General features: G+C 41.5%; 1 protein-coding gene across 1 annotated transcript in view; it reads right to left on the reverse strand.

Annotated features, from left to right (window-relative positions):
* Nucleotides 1-423: 423 nt before the first annotated feature.
* Nucleotides 424-23,797, reverse strand: part of HCLS1 (hematopoietic cell-specific Lyn substrate 1) — a 49,605-nt gene continuing 26,231 nt past the window's right edge. Inside the window, exons 5-17 of the mRNA XM_044670063.1 lie at nt 21,049-21,159; nt 19,372-19,426; nt 17,770-17,880; nt 16,285-16,340; nt 14,160-14,214; nt 13,464-13,574; nt 11,132-11,187; nt 10,265-10,334; nt 6,530-6,657; nt 4,819-4,920; nt 4,189-4,492; nt 1,513-1,584; nt 424-1,339 (exon numbers count right to left, since the gene is read on the reverse strand). Coding sequence (XP_044525998.1) covers nt 1,203-1,339; nt 1,513-1,584; nt 4,189-4,492; nt 4,819-4,920; nt 6,530-6,657; nt 10,265-10,334; nt 11,132-11,187; nt 13,464-13,574; nt 14,160-14,214; nt 16,285-16,340; nt 17,770-17,880; nt 19,372-19,426; nt 21,049-21,159 — 1,368 coding nt within the window. The 3' untranslated portion in view covers nt 424-1,202. The remainder of the gene's footprint in view (nt 1,340-1,512; nt 1,585-4,188; nt 4,493-4,818; nt 4,921-6,529; nt 6,658-10,264; nt 10,335-11,131; nt 11,188-13,463; nt 13,575-14,159; nt 14,215-16,284; nt 16,341-17,769; nt 17,881-19,371; nt 19,427-21,048; nt 21,160-23,797) is intronic.

Raw genomic sequence — 23,797 nt, forward strand, 5'->3', positions numbered from 1 at the left:
TTGGCTCTGGTTAGAGTTTAAATAATTGGCTAAGAAGCAAGCTCTGGTGGCTTCCTGACTTATTAATGTAAATATTGGGGGAGAGGGAGGCCTGGGGCAATCTTGAATGAGGATATAGTGAACATGGGACCATAGATTACTAGAGCTAAAAAATACTAACTTTTAGTACTAAAAGTGCTAAAAAGTCTAGTCCCATTTCATTTTACAGATGAGGAAATTGAGTTCTAGAAAGGGTAAATGATTTGCTCAGGGCTGTAGATACATTACTCTTAAGTGAAAGAACTTGAAACTAAAATTCATGCTTCCTAACCTTTAATCCAGTGCCCAGGAAGACCCCTGGAGATGGCATCTGTCACAAAGAACTAAAGGAAAGCCAGGGCTCCTGGGAGGCCAGTTGTCTCAGCACAAAAACAAACAAACAAATGAGACAAAAAAACCACAGAGTCACTTTATTTCCAACTCCAAGCAGCAGATTCAATTAGGAAACCATGGAAGGGAAGGGAAGGGACATACTAGCAATTGCCATCTCAGGATCTCATGAACAAGGGTCCCTGAATTTGGATTAGGAAATCAAAAATGTCTTGGGATTGAGCTAAAGGAGTACCTGGGAGATAAGAGGTAACCTGAATGGAGGGGAGGAGAGAGGAGGGATGGCCAGGCAATTTTTTTTTAACCTTTACCTTCCATCTTAGATTCAATACTAAATATTGATTTCAAGCCAGAAAAGCAGTAAGGGCTAGGCAATGAAGGGTAAGTGACTGGACCAGGATCACAGCTATGGAAAATGAGGTCAAATTTGACCTCCCATCTTAAGGCATGGCTCTCAATCCAATGAGCCTCTTCAATGTCCCATGACCAGGCAATATGAAATGATGTTTTTCTATCTGCTTAATCTTTTTAGTGGATCAGAGAATCTGCTTGGAAATCAGAAAAGACTGATTTTCTTATATATTCTGGCTGGGCTACCTTCCCCTCTCTGATAGATTGTAAACTCCTTGAGGTCAGAAACCATTTCACTTCTTCCTCTGTATCCCCAGTGCTAGCACAGTGCCTGGCACATAGTAGGCACTTAATAATTGCTTGCTAATTTGACAGGGCCCAAGGCAGGGTTAGACGTTCCTGGTGGGACCAGGATGAGGCAAAGAAAAAGGGACTAGGCTAATGAGAGATTGAGACTAATTGGAAGATAATGGCAGAGAGGGTCACTGAAGGAGCTGGACATAATTTGCTGGAAAGAGGCCAAAACGACCACGGCAACGTCCCCGCCACCAGCCCTCGTCTATCATTTCGATGTCAGTGATGGTATCGTCCGGGTCAAAGGATATCTCGTCGCTGCCCTCTGTGGAAGAAATGGCAGGAAGCCTTAATGGTGATTGAGAAGGGGACCTTCCCTTCCCCTCTGCTCTCACAAAATTAATCCAGAAGGAAAAGGGGTCGGGGCTTCTCCCTTTGGAAACCTAGGGAGAGTTCATCTCTGAAAGCACGTCGCTGCTCACCCCAAAGGTGACCTACCTCCTTGGTAATCATACATGGCAATGGCTGAGATCCCTGTTGATCCAGGCTTGGACCCAGTGCCAGCAGTTCCTGTATAATACGGAAAACAAATGGGGGTAATAGCAATGCTTGCCAGGCAAGATGGCCTTGGAGAGGGAGAGCTGAGGAAGAACTAGTCACTAGGATTTCCCACAGGAGAGTATTTGTTGACACTGACCCTGTGCTGGGCACTGGGGATACAAGTGCAAAGAATGAAACAAGCCATACTTCCAATGACGTACATTCTAACAGGGAAGACAACAAATAGATATCAAAATATAAAGAACATAATAGAATGGTGATAAGTACAAATATATACAAAGAAGTTAAATAGAAGGGAGTCTAGGGGGGAAGGTGCTGCTAGTTGAGGAGATCAGGCAGTGATGTGCTGATAAATATTTAACGACTATGTGTATGTGCGTGGTGTACATGATACAAATTTAAGTTTAATCTAAATATCAGGATAGGGTGGCTCAGTGGACTGAGAGCCAGGCCTAGAGATGGGAGGTCCTGGGTTCAAACCTGGCCTCAGACACTTCCCAGCTGTGTGACCCTGGACAAGTCACTTAACCCCCATTGCCTACACCCTTACCACTCTTCTGCCTTGGAGCTAATGCACAGTATTGATTCTAAGGTGGAAGGTAAGGGTTTAAAAACAAATAAACATTAGTATTTTCTTAAGTCTAGAAATCAACAACACAACATGCCAAGCTTTGATGTGTAACATTTGCTGATTTCTGAGGTGTGAATGTTCCCACCAAAAATTGAAGAAGAGCAGACTCCAGCAAACCCCTGCATGAGGAATAGTTTCCTGCAGAAGACAGTGTCTAAGCTATGCTGTTCTGTCATTTCTCAGTTGTGTCCAACCCTTCATGACCCAAATGTGGTTTTCCTGGCAAAAGTGGTTTGCCATTTCCTTCTCCAGCTCATCTTACAGATGAGAAAACTGAGGCCAACAGGATTAAGTGATCTGCCCAGGGTCACCCAGCTAGTAAATGTCTGAGGCCAGATTTGAACTCTTGACCCTAGGTCTGATGCTTTGAACACTGCACGACTTAGATGGCCTGCCCAATTGTTAGATTTAAATGAATAACTCCAGATTCTACTTTTCCATAGAATTTATTAATAATCACTTGAAATAGAGAAAGCGGGGGCAGCTGGGTAGCTCAGTGGATTGAGAGTCAGGCCTAGAGATAGGAGGTCCTAGGTTCAAATCTGACCTCAGACACTTCCCAGCTGTGTGACCCTGGGCAAGTCACTTGACCCCCATTGCCTACCCTTACCTCTCTTCTGCCTTGGAGCCAATACACAGTATTGACTCCAAGATGGAAGGTAAGGGTTAAAAAAAAAGAAAAAGAAATATAGAAAGCAGATATATAGAGGTTTAAGCCTAATCTAACCTAACCCTGACCATGTGGTTCTCCACGTGGCTCTCTCTCAGCCATGGTGCTCCACTGCTGCCTCCAAGGGAATAGAGTCCCTGGGCTTGTCTCACTTTATACTTTTATTCTCTCTTTAGACCTGGATCCTTAACCTTTCCTTCTGGGTCATGTTCCTAGGGCTCTTCACCTGTGATCTCTGTTTGGAGCATTCACATGACATCCAGCCACTCAGCAAGGTGGGAAGAGCTGGGGGGGGGGGAGAGGGGAGGGAATCCTATTTACAAATAAGATATATATATATCTTAAAGGAAGAGAGGGACACTACAAAGTAGGGAGGGAGAAGTGCATTCCAGCTATGTGGGACAGACCATGCAAAGGCATGAAAACTGGAGATGGAATGTCATGAGTGAGAGAAATAAAGAGAAGGTCATGTGAGTTTCAAAATTAATATCCAGTATTCTAAGTATTATATTCAATAAGATTTATTAAAAATAACTGACATAAAAAAGCTAGAGCAAAAAGCCACCTTCCTCAGCCCCGTACACGGAAAAAAGAGAGGAAAAGGAAGCACTCACAGCAAACTATATACAAAACGTGACCACACAGTGGTGGCGAGATCAAAAGGAATTCTGGAAAATACTAAAGGACTTCTAGGGAATGAAGTCCAAAGGTTTAAGAATTTCTAACTATACATTCAATTTGCCTGGATCACAGAGTGAGAGAGAAGAATAATGTCCAGTGAGCTGGAAATAGAGGTTGGGGCCTGGTTATGTATGATTTTAAAAGTTAAAGAGAGATGGGGCAGCTGGGTGGCTCAGGGAATAGAGAGCCAGGCCTGGAGATAGGAAGTCCTGGGTTCAAATGTGACCTCAGCCACTTCCTAGTCATGTGACCCTGGGCAAGTCACTTAATTCCAATTGCCTAGCTTTTTACCACTATTCTGCCTTGGAACCAACACTTAGTATTGATTCTACAGAAGGTATGGGTTAAAAAAAAAAGCAAAAGGGAAAAGTCTCTTCTAAAAGCAATAGGAGGCTGTTGGAATTGATTGAAGAGGGGAGTCATGGGGTCAGGCTGCACTTAAGAAAACTAATTTTGACAGTAGTGTGTGGGATCAACTAGAAAAGTGAGAGACCAGAGGCATAGAGACCACTTAGGAAGCTATTGCAATTATCCAAATGAAAGTGATGAGTGCCCAAACTAAAGTAATGCAGAGATGGAGTTAGATGGGAGGGATGTTGTGGAGGTAGAAGTCCCAGGCTCCCAAACTCACCATCAGAAGGCGGAGGCAATGGGGGCTCGTTAGGCTCCAGAATGTCCTCATAATCACCCCCTGCATCTTCTTCATCCTGCTGTGCAACATCCTCATAGTCATTCTCTTGATCTCCACCAAGGTCTGGTCTATCCAACTCCATCACATCCTCATAGTCATTCTCAGGCTCCAGCTCTGGTCTGGGCTCACACTCTGGCTCCTGCTCTGGCATTGGTTGAGAGACTGGCTCCTCCAGGGTCTGGAACCTATCAGGAGTCCTGGGGGGCAGAGCTGGGGGTTCCTCATTATCTGGCTGCTCATTGTCCTAACAGGAGAGAAATGTGGAGTAAGAGTCTCCCTTGAACCCTGGAGGTCAGAATGAACTGTAAATTCTCCCCTCTACCATTTTTCTACCCATGATCCTGAGATTGTTCTTCTCTGCCAATCAATTCTGTCCCTGACCTTTGACAAATGAGCCCAAGCCCTCATTCCCAACTATGTATATGTTCACCCAGAGTAGATGCAGAGAAAAGAGGTGGGGAAAGGGGAAAAGGAAATTATTCAGCTTCTGGAAATGAAATCGGGGATCGTAAACAATTGTGCCAAGGGAAAAAGTTGCTAATACTAGCAATACGAAAAGACTTCACTTACCTCTGGAGGAGTCTTCTTCATGAGTAGGGTTGGCACTGGAGGAAGCTCTTTCTGTGTTGCTTTGGGTGCCATCTTGGAGGGAAAGCAGCTCTCTATCTGAGGCTTATCCAGAAGAATAGAGAGCATTATTCTAGTTTCCTTCCTCTCTTACCAAATTCATGCCTTGAGCTTTCTGGTCCATTTCCTGTTCTGGAATGTCCTCTTCCTTCTTTCTGCCTCCTTTTCCAAATCTTACCCATTCTTTTTTTTTTCCTTTAACCCTTACCTTCCATCTTAGAATCACTACTGTGTATTGGTTCTGAGGCAGAAGAGCAGTGAGGGCTAGGCAATGGGGGTTAAGTGACTTGCCCAGGTTCACAGAGCTGGGAAGTATTTGAGAGTAGATTTGAACCTAGGACTTCCCATCTCCAGGCCTGATGCCAACCCCACTAAGCCTCCTAACTGCTGCCAAAATCTTATCCATTCTTCAAGACCCAGTTCAAATTCTGCCTCCCTACTCTCTTCCCTGATAACTCTACTCCCCAGTGATTTGAACTTAAATAATATTTAATAGTTAGAGAATCGGTCAAGTGGTACAGTAGAGAGAGTCCTGACTCATGAGCTGGGTTCAAATTTTGCTTCTGATATTTACTACCAGTATGACTTTAAACAAGTCACTTAATTTCTTGTGCCTTATTTTTTTTTTCATCTGCATAAAGTGAGAAGTATAGTGAGATTCTATAAGTCTTCTAGAGAAGACTAATAAGGTTCTAAGATCTCTTCTAGCTCAACATTTATTGTCTGGAGAGTTCCTGAGCTCAAATCCAGCCTCAGACACTTATTAGCTATATGACTATGCGCAAGTCACTTAACCCCTGTTTGCCTCAGTTTCCTCTTCTGTAAAATGGGGATAATAATAGCATCTACCGCCCAGGATTGTTGTGAGGATTGCCTGAGATCATTGTAAAGAGTTTAGCACAGTGCCTGACCCATTGTATTGCTATATAAATATTATTATCATTACTATAATGTTATGTATATCTTAAATTGTTATTGAACTTTTAAGCGTTTCTAGACTCTAGAGTGATGAACTTTAAGTCAGAAAGACTTGAATTCACCTCAGACACTTACTAGATGTGAAAACCCAGGCAAATCACTTAATCTCCCTTTGCCCTAATTTCCCAACTGTTAAATGGGGATAATAATAGTACCTAAAGGCAGCTAGGTAGCATATTGGACAGAGCGCTGGACTTGGAATCAGGAAGACTAATCTTCATGAGTTCAAATCCAAACATAAACACTTACTGGCTGTGTGACTCTAGACATATTACTTAGCCCTGATTGCTTCAATTTCCTCTTCAGTAAAAATGAGCTAGAAAAGGAAATGGCAAACTATTCAAGCATCTTTGCCAAGAAAAACCCCAATAGAGTCATGAAGTGTTGAACACTACTGAACAATAGCAATAACAATAGCACCTATTTTCTGTGGTAGGGATCAAATTAAATGATTTACGTAGTTGCAAACCCCAAAGTATTATATAAAGCTATTATCCTCTCCCTAACACTAAACTTTGAGCTCTGAGAATAAAGACTTTCATTATTCTCTTTGAGAACAGAGACCTTTCACATAATAGATTCCCAATAAATATCTGTTGGCTCTCCTCTATTCCAGTGTGCCCTGGGTAAGTAGAAGATCCTGGAAGATAGAGCTCTAGACTCTGGAAAAGCTCACCTCTGCAGGGAGTCTCTTGGGGAGAGAAGCAGGGACTACAGGTTTCTTTGACACTAATCTTTGTTCTTGTCGTTTCTCTTCTGCCATAGATTCAAATTTTGCCTTCAGTCCACGGGCACCACTAGAAGCTATTGACAAAGGCAGGTAGTATGAGGATTGAAGGAAAATAATATGACATGAGCAATACGTGTTAGGGTCCGTTTCTATGACCACCAAAGGAACACACAAAGACAATGCAATACAGGCACAGAGAAGCCTTTATTTCTAGTGCGCGCTAGGGGAACTCAGCAAAGGAGTTCCAAAGTAATATAATCAGAGTGGAGTTTAAATACATTTTTGAAGCTTTGATCTGATACCTATGAATAAACTCAGGGTTTCAGTTCAGTGCTCAGGAAGGAACAGGACTTTATCCTAAGATGAAAGGACTCAGTAGTTAGACTTAAGAAGAACAAGACATTACGATAAGAGGACTCAGTGTTTTAGTTCTGTGGTTAGACTTAAGGGAAACAAGTCATTACTTCTCAGACAGGTATGCAAGGTGGGAGTTGGTTGACTGGTTTTAGTTTTAATCATTTACTTTACTTCATACGGAAATATGTATTATGTGAAAATAACCCATATCAGACTATTCACCATGTATAATCTATCTAATTCACTATATGTATGTACACATAATATATAAACATATATATATATATTCATGATATATAACCTATATCAGACTATTCACTACCTCATAGAGGGAAGGGAGGAGATAGGTAGGGAGAAAATATGGGTTCTAAAATGTCAAGAAACAATTGTCAAAAATTATTTCTAAGGAAAAATGATATCCATATTCAGAGGAAGAACTGTGGGAGTAGAAAGACAGGAAAAAAACAACTGCTTGAACACATGGGTTGATGGGGATATGATTGAGGATGTAGACTTTAAGCAATCACCCTAGTGCAAATATCAATAATATAGAAATAGGTCTTGATCAATGATACATATAAAACCCAGTGGAATTGGGCATTGGCTATGGGGGAAGGTTGGAGGGAGGAAAAGACATGAATCATGTAGCCATGGAAAAATATTCTAAATCATTTAATTAAATAAAAATTTTCACTTAAAATTTTATTTTTAAGGGGCAGTTGGGTGACTCAGTGAATTGAAAGCCAGGCCTAGAGATGGGAGGCCCTAGGTTGAAATCTGACCTCAGACACTTCCTAGCCATGTGACCTTGGGCAAGTCACTTAACCCTCATTCCCTAGCCCTTACTGCTATTCTGCCTTGGAACCAATATACAGTAGTGATTCTAAGACAGAAGGTAAAGTTTTAAAACAATTATTTCTACATGTAATTGGAAAAAACGAAGAAAAAAAGAAAGAAGGTGATAGTAGAGTAATATCAGGGGATGGTGACCAATAAGATCTGATAGAACAGAAAGGATGAAGAGGATACTGCAAATTTGGAGAGGATTCAAAAGGGGAATGTGAAGGTGTAGTCCTCAAGGCTTTTTATCCTTAGAGCTACACTTTGCCCTACACCAGTAATGGCAAACCTTTTAGAGATGGAATGCTAGACCCCACTCCCACCCCACTTCCCAGACCAAATGCCATGTGCCCCCAGACCAATTATCATGCCCCCGCCACTGAGTGCTGAGCATATCCTATGCCCCACTCCCTTACCCTACATAGGGGAGGGAGAAAGTATTTCCATTGGACTGCTGGGCAGAGGGGTAAGGGAAGAGAGGAATGTCCTCAGGGAATGTAGAGAAGGGGAAGGGAGTGGCCTAAGTGCTCTGCTCCCCTCCAGCTCTGCCACCTGTAAGTCTCCTATCTTTTACCCTGTGTGCTCCTATTGGGCTGTTAGGCAGAAGGATGGGGGAGAGGGGGAGGGGAACAGCTCCACCCTAGTCACTCTGCCTTTCTAGTAATGGACTAGGGGATGGGTAGCTGTGTGCCCACAGAGAATGCTCTGCATGCCATCTTTGGTATCCATACCATAGGTTTACCATCACTGCCCTAAACCTTTACCCTAAACCAGTGATGGCAAACCTATGACATGCATGTCAGCACTGGCATGCATAGTCATTTTCGATGACACATGGCCATATGTGGCCTCATACAGAGAAGTATGGGGCCACATGCAGAGGATGAAACATATGCTGTAGTGTAGTGTAGAGACTCTGCATTGTAGATGAAAATTCTACCTATATTAATTTACCTATTTTGGTTTATTAAACACAGTTATATATTACAATTATACATTTTGTTATTTAAACTATAAATATTGCAAAATTATGTGTTTTTTTCTCGAAGTGACACACCACCTCGGTTTTTTGGTGAATTTTGACACACCAAGCTCAAAAGGTTGCCCATCACTGCCCTAAGCCGATTCCTCTTTCTCCTTAAGGTTCCATCTATCCTTTTCTTTCCTAGTCCTCATTCATCTCTCTTCCCCAAATTCCTTTTCTCAGTCACCCTAAAGCTCCTGTTCTTCATTGTCCCCTTCTTCAAATCATTATGTCTTCCTATTGCCCTCCCAAGATACAATCCCATCCCATCTTTTTTTTGCCAATCAAAATCCCCATCCCTTCTAGTTTACTTTTCAGTCCCATTTTCTTAGCTCTCACCTCCTCTTGCAAATCTCACTCACTTAACTTGACTAGTCTAGTGAGAAGAACCCAGGGAGAGGGAGGTAAGAATAATAAATCTGAGAAACAGAAGTCTAACTTCCTAACCCCAATAAGGAACTACCTCTATAACATCCTTCAATTCAATTCAATAGTTGTGAAATGGCTAGTATGCAGCAGACAGCTAGGTGGCCCAGAGCATAGAAAGTAGGAACCTGGAGTCAGGAAGACCTGAGTTCAAATCTAACCTCAGACATATGACAAGGAATTCTAACCACCTCCAGTGAAAGAATGGCTGTAGTTGGAATGCAGATAAAAGCATATAATTATTTGCTTTAGCTTATTTGGGTTTTTATTTTAGGGTTTTGGTTTTACATGAGCATTCTCTTATAAAAATGAACAATATGGAAATATGTTTTGCATGATAATGTATATATAACCCAGATTAAATTACTTACTGTTTCTGGGAAGTGAGAGGGAAGGGAGGGAGGGAGAGAGACAATTTGAATTATATAACTTCAGAAAACTTATGTAGAAAATTGTTATTACATGTAACTGGTAAAATAAAATATCTTTTAAAATCTAGCCTCAGACACTTATTAATTGTGACTCTGGGAAAATAATTTAACTTCAGTCCACTTCAGTTTCCTCCTCTGTATAATGGTGCTAAATAATAGCACCTATCTCTTGGGTTGCTGAGAGGATAAAATAAAAAAAATTTGTAAAACTCTTTTGAAAACTTAAAGTGATGATTATTATTACTATTATTTTAAAAAGATTAAAAACTAAATAGTATCTGCCTCTACCTGAAAACTTTTAGTGAGGGGGGAGCTCATTTCATTTTTGACAATGAGAATAGAACATTCATTTTTGTGCCCAGTGGAAACTGGGTGTTCGGTACCTTCTACTTATTGGTCTTAGTTCTACATACTAGAATGATGCATAATACATATAATCCCTCTTCTAAAAGGGTTAGGCGAAGGGCTACTTAACTTGATCTGGATGGGACGGTGGGGTGGGCAGAGGATGAAAAAGTTGCTAGATCTATGGGGCAAAGAAGATGAAGAGGATGAAAGGATATGAGATTGGGTGTTGGGGAGGAACTTGTTTTAGTAACTCACCAGCCTCTGTAGGTGTGGTTTTCTTATAAGCCGTAGTAGGGGCTTCCATTTCATTGAAGCTGGCTGCACTCTGTGGAAGGGAAAGGAGGAGGGAGAAAGGAGCTAATCCTGGAGATATGTGGCAGAGAGCTGGGAACATTTAGGACCTTCTCAGGTGACATCCCTGGATGGATGAAGTTCCAAGGTGGAGGGTGGTGGAGGGAAACAGAAGGTCCCAAGTTTCTAGGTTAAGTATGAGGCAGTTCTGAAATGCTAAGTGCTCCTGACCTCAGTCCCAGGTAGGGGGTGCGTGCAAGGGCACACACACACACACACACACACACACACACACACACACACACACACACAGAGTCTCTGTCTCTGTCTGTCTGTCATCTGTCTTTCTCCAAATCTTACATCTTCAAAGAGGGGCAACCTCAGATTAAGTGAGAGATACCAGTAGGTGGTCAGGAGGGGAAGGTCAGGATGGCCATCTAAACTGAGGTCATGGAGGGTATTCTGGGGACAAATGCTGGAGACTGGGGTTAGAGTTAGACAACACAAGATAACAAACCACAGTGTGATATAACCTTCTCATACTTCCCCCTGGGGGTTGTCTCCCTTATTCCTCCAAACCCACTTCCCCAGCTCCAGTCAAGGACAAGACTTCTGACCAATGAAGTGGAGCCCAGAATCAATGAGTATAAAAGAAGGATCAGAAAGCAGTCCAGGTGTGGAGATTTTGCCCATTCTTTGAGCACATGGTGATAGACCCAGGAGTGCATTTACCAACCCCAACCAATCAGTTGCCCCTCTCCCTAGCATTATCCCTATCTTCATTCTTGGTATAGTTTGGAAGGAATTTTCTCAATACAAGGGGTATCTTACCTTGTCTACTCGGTCCCTCTGTACACCATATTGACCACCAAAGCCTTTGGCATAATCTGCAGAACAGAGAGATCCAGGAATCAATTCCAAGAGACAAAGCTTAAGAATGGGGAAGAGAGATGGGGAGAAAGGAAGGAATATGGAAGGTAGTAAGATAGGAGACAACCATAAGAAACTTAGGACAAAAGAGTAGAAGGCATGAATGAAGAGTTTGGAACATGGATTGAGACAAGGAAATGGGGGCCAAAAAAACGTTAGCTGGAGACAGGAAGAAAGAGATAAGGGACAAAAACAGAGGAGATGATAGGAAAGAGTATCTCTTTAGCCCTGACCCACACTGCCTATCCCAAGATTCTATAGCAGTAGCTTCTCAATGTCTCAGGGTCTCCCTCAAGGGACCAATGCAATAGATTCCCCCCAAATGAGGGCTAGTGGTCCAGCATGGCCCTTCTTGTTCAGTTGCATTTGTCTTAATATCTTTGTTTTTATTTGGTGTGTGTGTGTGAGAGAGAGAGATGATTAGGCCTTTGATTTCATAACTATAGGATACTCAGTGTGATCATAGTCTTAATTACTTCTATCACTTCCATAAGAGGCAGAAGTAGTACAGAGTAGTAGGTAGAGAATTCATCTGTAGTCAAGAAGACCTAGCTTCAAGTACCATTTTTTTTAACCCCTACCTTCCACCTTGGAGTCAATATTGTGTATTGGCTCCAAGGCAGAAGAGTGGTAAGGGTAGGCAATGGGGATTAAGTGACTTGCCCAGGATCACACAGCTAGAAAGTATCTAAGGTCAGATTTGAACCTAGGACCTCCCATCTCTAGACCTGGTTCTCAATCCACCAAGCCACCCAGCTGCCCCCTCAAGTCCCATTTCTGATACACTTTGGTGGTGTGTCTCTGAGAACACCATTTAACTTCTTAGTACCTAAGGCAACTCTCTTAAGACTGTAAATTGCAATGTAGTTGCCTACATGTATTGGTAGAGAAAGTTTTCAGTTAACTAGAGAAAGAAATCTTGGCAAGGAGCTGTAAGGAAGTGATTTAAATAAATAAAAATGACAGACATTATAATAGATAAATGATCAAAAGACAAGAACAGGAAGTTTTTAAAGAAAGCAGTCCAAGTTATCAACAACCACATGAAAAAGATGTCAAATCAAGAATTAGATAAAGGAAAATTAAAACCTACCTCGAATTTATTGGATTGGCAAAGATGATAAAAAAAGGAAAATGACAGTTGATGGAAGTGGGAAGATGAGTACACTGTTGCACTGGTGGTAGAGCTGTAAATATGTCTAGCCATTCTGACATATAATTTGGAATTATGCCTTAAAGACACTAAACTGCGAGTACCCTTTGGTTCAGTGGTACCATTGTGAAAGCTATAAGCCCTAAGAGATTAGAGAAAGAGGAAAAGGACCCATATGTGCATAAATATTTATAGCAACTTTTTTTTTGTTATAGCAAAGAATCAGAAATAAAATTGCTGACAATCAATTGAGTTGCTGAACTAATTATTCTATATGAATATAATGGTACATTATTTCACTAAAAGAAATGACAAAAGGGATAGTTTCAGAGAAGACTTGGAAGATGTGGATGAAACGATGCAGAGTAAAATGAGTTAGAGCCCAAAAAATAATTTACACAGTAATAATATTGTAAAGGAAAACATTTTTAAAAGAACCAGGACTAACCATGCCTGTAGAGATGAGGCCATGATGAAAGTTGAGGAGATACCCTTTACCATAATTTGCCTATACAATTAAATCATAGGCACAACTGACCAACTGACCAATCAACCAACCAACCAACCATTCATTAAATCTCTCTCTCTGTCTGTCTGTCTCTCATATATTTACATACACATATTTTATTCTACTTGCCTCAGGCACCAAATTTGTTAGTTATGGTTCTGAGTATGATTAGACATATGTGTGACAACAGAGGGATTTCTGAGGCTTACTGTATGATCTTATCATTCTGTTTCTAGTTCCCACACCACTCCATAACTCACTCACTCTGAAGTACCACTTCTTGCTCCCTACTTACATTTCTCTTCTATTCTCCTGTCTTTTTATTTCTATTTACCTGTCTTTGTAACACCTCTCCCATCATAACCTTCCTCAATAATTCCTACCTCTAATAGTCTGAAATTGTCATCCTCATTGTGTTTCTAAGATTAGGTACACACACACACACACACACACACACACACACACACACACACCCCTCTTCAGGAGTGAACTCAGAGACGTTCTGTCCCATCTATCTAGGCCCCTCAATTTCAACAATGCTCCCCAAACCCTACTCAGTCTCTCCAAATCACCTGTCTGGGACTCATGCTTTTCAGTCTCCCCCTTGTAGTCATATCCAACAGCTGCCTTGTCCAATTTATCTTTCTCTACGCCATAGCGACCACCAAAGCCTCGGGAGTAATCTGTTGAATGAGAGGGAGATGTCAGACCTGTCAGTCCATCTCCAGAATAGGAAAGAATTTAGTCAGAGAATTGAAAGCAGGAATGAGTCCAAGGAAAATGGGGAAGAGAATGAACTAAGTGGGTGCTTATGGAACAAAACAGTGTTTGAAGACAAAGGAATGTGGAGGAGCAGGTATGATATTTCCAGGCTTCTTCTATGAGTGTTGAATTCAGCTGCCTCACTTCCGTTTTGGTGCAAAGTACCCTTTCCACCCCCTTCTTCCCCTGCTCCTTCCTTTTCCTTTTTTCTCTACTCTTCTGAACATATAGTGGGGAAACCATTCCAATTATTCCCTTCCCCAACCCCTCTACAAAATTTTGAAATCTAGGGATGAGTCAAGAGACATGGGCAGAGTAAATTCCTTGAGGGTAGGGATGGCTTTACTTATTTTTGTATTCCCAAAGCCTAGCACAGCTCCTGGCATACTGTAGTCATTAAGTGCAATGAAGCCATAGCTGGCATAGATACTGGAAAACTGGGATGGGAAGAAAGAAGGTGTATTTTGGCAGGAAGAGTTATAAGACATATAAGGCAGGATTCTTGCCTTTCTGAGATGTATGTTTCTCCACTTCTCCTTTGTAATCGAATCCAACAGCTGACTGGAAAGGAACAAGGGAGAGTTAGTCAAAGTATCATCTGCTAAATACATACATTTGCCCTCTCCATCTACTCCCTGACAAACATTAGTTCACACTGTGAGGAGTTCAAGCACGGGGGAGGTTTAGAATAATTAGAATGATTACTGTAGACTTACCCCCTCCTATCCCCAGATTTAAATTCTTACAAGATCATCATCACGGAGTGGTTTGTGGATACTCTAATGACACACATCCCAAAGTTTTTAATCTGTCATCCAAGGCCCCCCATCGTCTGACCCTCTATTCTTTTCCAGTATTGTTTCAGACAACTCCCTTTCACATACCCTACACTCCCACTAATTGTATAACTATCTGTTGCAAAGTTTCTTTGCCCTTTCCCATCTCCATACATTTTTACATCCTGTTCCCGAAGCCCTGAACTGACTTCCTTCTTTCTTCCTACAGATATTCTTCTGTCTCAAGATCTGTTTGACACATTATTTTCTCCATGAAGTCTTCTCTGATTCTCATTAGCTAGAAGTGATTCTTTATTCTTGAACTCTCTTGGAACCATTAGTTGGACCTCTCATGCTAAATGCAATATATTACAACTTATAGTGTAGCTGTTTGTGCTGATGTTATTTTCCCTAATAACTTATGAAGTTTGTGAGACTAGACTATCTTATTTTTACTCACTTAACCCTCAATGCTTCTTATACATATCCCCAGACTTCTTATAACCTCAACATATTTGCTTTTGTTTGCCCTTTCTGACTTTGAGGTCCCCACTGTCCAAAGTGTCTTTTGATTTCTTCCCTTTGTTAGTTGTCAGTGGAAAAACTAATGGATTTCTTTGAGAAGTTCCTTGGGATGTAGGTGACAGAGATTCTCTGTGAAGGCTGGCTCCGTGATTGGGTATAAAGGAGTGGCGTACCCTATCCCCCAACTAGCTCAATGCCTATGGGTCCTTTAGAAAGGTCCAGCAGAAACCAGTTCCTCTGTCAATCATAGATATTTTATGTTGCTTGGTTTATGTGCTTGTTGGAAGGTTAATGATATGGTTCTGGATTCTTTAAGTAAGGTCCCACCCATTGTTGACAGAGATGAATGATATTTCTAATGCATAGTTCTGACTATGTCATTTCCCTGCTCAATGAACTCCAATGGCTCCCTCTACCTTTGGGATCAAAACCCAAACTATTTTGGATGCCATTTAAAGTTCTTCACAGCCCGGCCCCTGCCAATCTTTCTAGACCTCTTATAACCACAATCATTCAGCTGACTAGCTTTACTTGCTTTCCCTCATACTTGGCACTGTTCAATTCTTATATCTGTTGTCTTTGCTCTTAGCTGTCCTTCTACCTTGAATAATCTACCTGTAGACTTTAATCTCTTCTAATTCTGGGCTTCCTTCAAGAATTAACTCAAATTACACTTTCCATAGGAGGTCTTTCCCAAGTCCCATAACTACTAGTGCCTTCTCATCTAAGGTTACCTTTTTATCTACATTGTATGCATCCTCTATATACATGTTGTCTCCTCTAGTAGAATGGAGGACAGAGACTGTAGAGCCCAACATAGACTGGGACTGGGAGAGGGACTGCATGACCTAACTTAGCCTGAATCTCACATCTTCAAAATGGAGCAAATGTAGATAAAGTGAGATGGGTAACAGGGAGGAGGAGGTCAGAATAGCTAGGCTCAAAAAGGATGTTCTTATACCAACAGGGTATACATGATGGAGACTGGGGTTAGGATTAGATGATGCAAGGCAACAGACCATTATGTAGTATAATACAATCTTCTCACACCTGTCCCTGGGGCCCCACACTCCTCCAAGTCCACTCCCCCCACCAAGCCAGGACTTCTGACCAACCCAACAGAAGTTAGAACCAAGGAGCACAAGTGAAGGAGCAGAAACGAGTCCAGAATGGAAATGGCATCCTACCACTTGATGCAACAAAGGGTGACAAACACAAGAGGCCAAAAAATAAGCACTTTCTCTTGTTCTCCTTCCCCAGCACTATCTCCATCTCTTGGTAGAGTTGGGGGGGTGGCAGAGAATTCCCTCAGAGCAAAGGAGTGTCTTACCTTGTCTACTCGGTCCCTCTGTACTCCATATTGGCCACCAAAGCCTTTGGCATAATCTGAAGAACAGAGATTTACAGGAGTGAGACCCAACAGGCAAAGCTAAAGAATTGGGAAGACAGTTTGAGAGAGCAGAAGGAATATGGAGAACAATAAGAGATAGATATGAGGCTTAGGCTTAGAGAGGAGACTATATAGATGAAGAAATAGGAATATGGACTGAGAGAAAGAAATAGGGGCAAAAAAGTTAGATGTCAGAAAGATAAGGGGACAAAAATGAACAGAGAGATGGAGAAGAGAGCTTTTCTCTGGCCCTGGCCCACCCTGCTCACCCTCACCACAAGTGGCCTGCCAAGCAGCAGTATTTGGAGTTTCCCTTATGATGCCAATGTAGTTAACTCCCCTTAAGTGAGGGCTGATGGCCCAGTATTACTTCTCCTGCTCAACTGCATTTTTCTCAGTGCTTTTGTTTGGGGGACAGAAAGGATACAGTTCAGACATTTGATTTCATGAATACTCTCAGTACCATACTGAATATAGTAGAAATTCTCTTCACTGAAATAACTCAGCAATTGGTCAACAATTGCTAGGGGCTATGAAGTGTAATTATCTTAATTACTTATATTATTTCCCTGCAGTGTGGTAGAGAGGACAGAGTCAGGAAGACCTGGGGTTGAATCATACCCCAGACATATATTCACTTTCTGCAGTTAAGTGGCCCAGTTGATTATATTGGACTTACAGTCAGGAAGACTTGAATTTAAATCCTGACTCAGATACTTATTAGTTGTATCACCCTGGGCAAGTCACTTAATCTCTTTCTGAGTCACTTGCCTCATTTCTAAAATGGAGATAATAATACCACCTACATCAAAGAGTTGTGAATTTCAAATAAGATAATATATATAAAACACTTTGCAAACTTTAAAGTACTATATAAATATTTCCTCACTAGTAGCAGTAGCAGCAGCAGCAGCAGGAGCATTAGTAACAAATCAATTCCTCTAGCAACTTTCTAAGTCTATAAATTGCGGATTACAAGCAATCTACATGTATTGGTAGAGAGGTTTCCTCATCACAATTTCCTTACACCAATGAAATTACATGTCCTGATCCTCAAAAAAAAAGTTTTTTCTGTATCATAAAGTACAAAGCAGATTTTGAGGTGTATTTCATGATACTTTCTAGTTATGGTTCTGGGTAGGATGGAAAGCAGAGGTGCTTCTGAGGCTGAGAGCACCAGCGTTTCATTCTGTCTCTTCGGATTACTCCTCTCACATCATATCCTTCCTTCAGCATTCCTATCTCCAACAATTCTTACATGGAAGACATCCTATGCTTCCAAGATACCCACTTGTGTAGCTAAGAGAAAGGAAAGAGATTCTGTCCCACCTGTCTCACCCTCAACCCCCACAATCCTCCCCAAACTCTGCTCTAGCCCACCTCCTCTTTACAGCTCCTTTTCACCTTTCAGTCTCAACAACTCACCTCTCTGGGACTCATGTTTTTCTGTCTCCCCCTTGTAGTCATATCCAACAGCTGCCTTGTCCAGTTTATCCTTCTCTACGCCATAGCGACCACCAAAGCCTTGGGAGTAATCTGTTGAATGAGAGGGAGATGTCAGACCTGTCAGCTATCTCCAACTTTGAAAATAAGTCAATCAATAAATGAAGAGTAGGAATGGGGCCAAGGAAAATGGGGGAGATGAACTGAGTTGGTGCTTATGTCCAAATGGAGGAGTGTGGAGGGTTAAATTTTGGGGGTAGGAGTTTGAACAAAAGTCAGGAGAGCAGTTTCTTAAACACAAAATGCTTAGTTTATTATTAGGAAAATATGGGTAGGAAATAGAAAGGAGGAAAGTGAGAGTAATCCTGTAATTGCTTATAACTATACCTAAAATCCCAGCCCTAACTAAAATTTTCTTAGACAACCCTAAATCTATCTGCCTTTGAGGGCAGTTGCTTCTGCCAGAGCCAGGCTCCGGCCTAACTTTTCTACTCTGACTATTTAATAATTTACCCACTATCTATCTACTGATCTACCCAAGATAATCAATAAGGCTGTTAAGGCCTTAAATCCATTTCTCAGTCTCCTCATAGTCAGAGAGAGAGACAGACAGACAGACAGACAGACAGACAGACAGACAGAGACAGAGACAGAGACAGAGAGACAGAAACAGAAAGAGAGAGAGAGTGTCACACACTCCCCACCCCAAGGGACCCAGAGACAAAAAGCCCCTTTCCAACTGCCACCTATAACTGATGAACTCTCAGCCACACCCTTTTAACTGTCACCAACTGACAGTTTGCACAGCAGGGTGCTATTACTCGGAAATCTTTTTGCTCCCTTGCCTCTTAAAGAGAAAAAGGGAGAAATTAAGAAAAATTCTCTTAACAGGAGCGAGTGTGGAAGAGAAGGTATGACATTTCCAGGCTTCTTCTAACAGTGTGAGTCCATCTGCCTCCTTTCTGATTAGATGCAAAGTACCTTTTCTACTCCCTTCTTCCTCTGTCCTTTCTTTTTGTTTCTCATTTCCCTTCCCTCCTCCCAAACACATGTTAGGGAAGCTACCTGAACTTTCTTCCCACTCTCCACCCAATACAGTGTCTTAAAATCTAGGGACAAGTCAAGACACAGGAGATGGAAACATTAAGTTTCTTTGGGTAGAGGTAATTTCACCTTTGGATAGAAAGACAGCATAGAAAAAATGGATAGAGAGATGAGAAAACATGACAAATACTGGCTGTATGAACCTGGGCAAGTCACCTCATTTCTAAGTACCCTCAGGCAACTCTATGAGAGAATTTATTGCTAAGAAATGACCAACCTACATTTGGTGAAAGATTTTCCCCATTTGGAAATTGCCTATACCAATAAAATAATAGGCCCAGCCCCATCCCTATTCAATCTTCCCAAACTAGTATAGTAAGTGGTAAACTGCAAGCATTTCATTGATGCTTTTTGGATGATAATGCAGTAAAACTATAGATGGGAGGGACGCTCATAAGCTGAGATGGGGAGGGAGTTGGCAAGTCAGGAAAGAGGTGACCATAAGGAAGAGGTGCAGGGCAGATAAAGAAGGATCCTTGCCTTTCTGAGATGTGTGTTTCTCCACTTCTCCTTTGTAATCAAACCCAACGGCTGACTGGGGAGGAAGAAGGGAGACTTAATTAAAACATTAGCTGCTAAGCACATACATTCTCTCCCTCCCTCCTTCTTATTCTACTTCCTGCCAGATTGGACTATGAGGGGTTCCAAGCAAAAATGAGGGTTTCCTGGGGGAGAGGAGGGTACCCTGATCTGTAGGCACTGCCCCACCCCATCCATGATTCAAATTTTTATAAAGTCATCATCATAGAGATGTTTTTTAGAATCTCTAGTGATGGTTATCTCAAATCCCTCAATCTGTCATCCCCAGTCCACCACAACCTAGTTCTAAATTCCTTTCTAGCATTATTTCATACAGCTCCCTTTCACCACCCTTCTTCACTCCTGTCACATTGGACTGTCAACTCTTTGAAAAAAATGCCCTTCCCTTCCTCATCCCTATCCATTCTCAAAATCTGTTTCCCAGGCTCAGAATGAACTTTCCCCATGTCTCTGATTACTATATTCTTTAATTTCATGGTCCATCACCTCCATAAAGCCCTCCCTGAATCCCACCAATGATTCCTCCATCTTTGAATATTTTGGGATACTTAGTTTGAACTTGCATGTACTTGATTTATGCACTAGGCTGGTTGTTATGTGAATTTGATTTGAGGGTATTTGAGGCAACTCCTCTAATTGGCATTTCAAGCTCTTGACCACCTGGTCCCTTCCTATCCTTCATGTAATAGGCTTATTACACATAAATTCCCTCCATAAATTTATTTATTTTTCTTTTTTTAAAAAATTCATTTACTTAATTAATTAATTTAGAATATTTTTTCCATGGTTATGTGATTCATGTTCTTTCCCTCCCCTCTTTCCCACCCCCTCCCATAGCCAATGAATAATTCCACTGGGTTTTACATGTGTCATTGATCAAGACCTATTTCTATATTATTAATATTTGCACTAGAGTGATCGTTTAGAGTCTACATCCCCAATCATATCTCCATCAACCCATGTGATCAAGCAGTTGTTTTTCTTCTGTATTTCTACTCCCACAGTTCTTTCTCTGAATCCTCCATGAATTTATAAGCACAGCCACACTACCCTGCTTGTCATTCCTCACATACAACCATCCATCTCCCATCTCTAAGCCTTTGCATTGGCTATCCCAAATGCCTGGAAGGTCCTCTCTCTTAACTTTCTAGAATTCCTTGCTTCTTTCTAGGCTCGGCTTAAACACCTTCTTCTACAGGAGGTCTCTCCTAGCCTACCCAAGTAAGCTTCTGCTCTATGGCTACCTTCCACCTACTCTGTATGTATTTTTGTGCGTATCTAGTTTTACATATGATTGTCTCCTTCCTTAGAATGTAAGCTCCTCAAGGGTAGGGATTGTGTTTGTTTTAGTTTTCTATCTCTAGCACTTGGCATAGAGATAAGCTGGCACATAATAGTGCTTAATAAATGATTTCTTTATTGATGGAATTGATAATGAATTCTTTATTGATTATCCCTAGGTGCTTCCTTCTTATGCCCCTACTCCATCCCTGCTCTCCCCACACCCAGGGCCCTTTTCCAGGCTGAGATCATATACTTCAGTGGTTAGACAGGGGTCCCCATACTACAGTAATGTATTTCCTATACCTCCTCGGGGAGCAAAGGAGTATCTCTTACCTTATCTGCCCGGTCTCTCTGAACTCCATATTTCCCTCCAAATCCTTTAGCAGCATCTGTCTGAGATGAGTGCTTCTCCACATCAGCAACATACTCATGGCCCAGTGCACTCTGGAAAGGCCAAGAATAGAGTCAAGGGCAATACAAATAGGGACAGAAACAAATAGGAAGATAAAGGGCAAGGAATAAACAGGCAGAGACAAGACTGGCAAAGATGAAATGCAAAACCACAAAAATTCCAGCCTATGGTCCATGTAAGAGAGGGTGGGATGGAATCCTCTCTTTCAGGAGAAGCTCATTGCTTTAGGTACATCCCTTTTTCCTACTTGATCTGACCCCTCCCCACTCTTTGACCTTTCCTGGAACACCCATCACCACCATTGTTGCTTGTAAACTCCCTTCCTTTATCTTTATAAAGATGGGACCTCACTGACCAGTCCCTGGTGTTTCCCTTCTTGTGACACCTGAGCAAGAACTTGGCCCTTGCAGTAAAACTCATGTCCCAAATCTGCCTCTTCAGGCTTCTCTGGCATGGAAGGGATGGAGGATCCAGAGGGGTTTCCCCCCTAGTCTAATAGAAGGAGTGACTTAGAGCATTCAAAATCAAGTCTAGGAAAGCCTCCTTGTGAGACCATTGATGGCCCCCACTCCCTCCCATGGATACTTGAAGATCATCACACAGTCCTTGTAACATCACTTCTGTGCCTTGATTTAGAGGTATCATGATAGTGTCCTAATCACTGGGACCAATGAAAGAGGATTAAGAATTACTTGTCTGGGTCCTTTCCTTGCTGCCCTGCTCCAATGTGTCTCAAGCCATCCCAAGAATCCAAAGGCCAACAGATTTATATAGTTACCATTTGAGGGGATAACATGGCGATATTAGTGGAGAGAAAACTCATTTTGTTGTCAGAAAGACCTCAGTGTTAAATCTCACTTCTGCCATAGACTGTAAACCTGATCCAATCACTTCTTAACTTTTTTTTTTAACCCTTAACCTTCTGTCTTGGAGTCAATGCTGCGTATTGGCTCCAAGGCAGAAGAGTGGTAAGGGCTAGGCAATGGGGTTAAGTGACTTGCCCAGGGTCACACAGCTGGGAAGTATCTGAGGCCAGATTTGAACCTAAGACCTCCCATCTCTAGGCCTGGCTATCAATCCACTGAGCCAACCAGCTGTCCCCTACTTCTTAACTTCTAAGCAACTCCCTATTAATAGCTAGCTTTTATATTTCTCCTACAGGTTCAAAAAGCCCATCACATGATGTGCTAACTTATTTGATCATCACAAGGACCCTGGGAGGTAGGTGCTATTACTATTCCCTTTTTTTAATTGAGGAATCAGAGACTAAAGAGGAAGTGACTTGCCCAGAGTCAGATAGCTAGTAAGCATCTGAGCTAGGATTTGAATTCAGGTCTTCCTTGACTCCAGCCCAAACACTCTTCTTTGGGCTATCTAGATGCTCAGAGCCACCCAAGACTATAGAAAATTGAAAGTTGAAGAGAAAGTGCCAATCTGTGCAGGCAGAGAGAATTCTTTGTCAAGAATTCCTTATACCGATGAAATTAAAGACCTAGTTTTTAAAAAATATAAAAAATGTTTTGCTTAATGTGATTCTTTTGTGAAATCCTTCTTTAAATAAGACAGGTATGGTAGCTGCCCTCTCTAACACTGACCTCGGAGGTGAGGAATATAAATGTAACTTGATGATACTTCTTTTTTTTAATTGATTATTTTTATTTAATTGTTTTTCCTTATTGAAAGAGAAGTATTATATGGAAGGATGGATATTTTTTTATTTTATTTTGTTTTTCAAATTAATTTCTAATCTTTATTCTAAAAAAAACACTCATTTATTTATTTGTTCAGTCTTTGGTTCCGTTTGTTTAGTTAGTTAGTTAGTTAGTTAGTTAGTTAGTTAGTTAGTTTAGGAGGTTTTTCCTGGTTACATGACTCATGTTCTTTCCCTTTCCTTCTCCCTCCCCCCTCCTATAGCCAATGAACAATTCCACTGGGTTTTACATGTGTCATTGATCAAGACCTATTTCCATATTATTAATATTTGCAATAGGGTGATGGTTTAGAGGCTACATCCCCAAGCATATCCCCCTTGATGATACTTCTATGGGGTGGTCTGAACCAGACTGAATGGTGTAAGGAGGAAATTTAATTAAACAGCATCTCATTTATATTAGCTTGAGAATCCCTTTAGTTTGATATCTTGCAACTATGTGATTTATAGTAAGAATATAGTCTCAGGCAAGAGTCTATGTATGTCTTCAGATTAAGAGTATAGTTCCAAGGTAGTATCTCAGTAATAATTTTACTCAGTGTGTATGACTATAGTAATTTTGATTGTGCATCTATATTAATCCTAAGTGTATGGTTATACATTATATTAAATTGAGTTCCTGTAATGGCAGGGGGCAGGTCTGACAGACCAGAGGGTGGCCAGACCAGATGATTACCTAACAAGGCCTCCAGAGATTTTTGGGGGTTGGAGATTATTCAAAAATAGGGGTTGAGAATTTACTGTTAAGGACAAACATGAAACTATAAGAAAAGTGTGTATTGGGGGCAGCTGGGTAGCTCTCAGTGGAATGAGAGTCAGGCCTAGAGACGGGAAGTCCTAGGTTCAAATCTGGCCTCGGCCACTTCTCAGCTGTGTGACCCTGGGCAAGTCACTTGACCCCCATTGCCTACCCTTACCACTCTTCTGCCTTGGAGCCAATACACAGTATTGACTCCAAG

This window comes from Gracilinanus agilis, chromosome 3 (assembly GCF_016433145.1).
Source record: "Gracilinanus agilis isolate LMUSP501 chromosome 3, AgileGrace, whole genome shotgun sequence".
NCBI lineage: Eukaryota > Metazoa > Chordata > Mammalia > Didelphimorphia > Didelphidae > Gracilinanus > Gracilinanus agilis.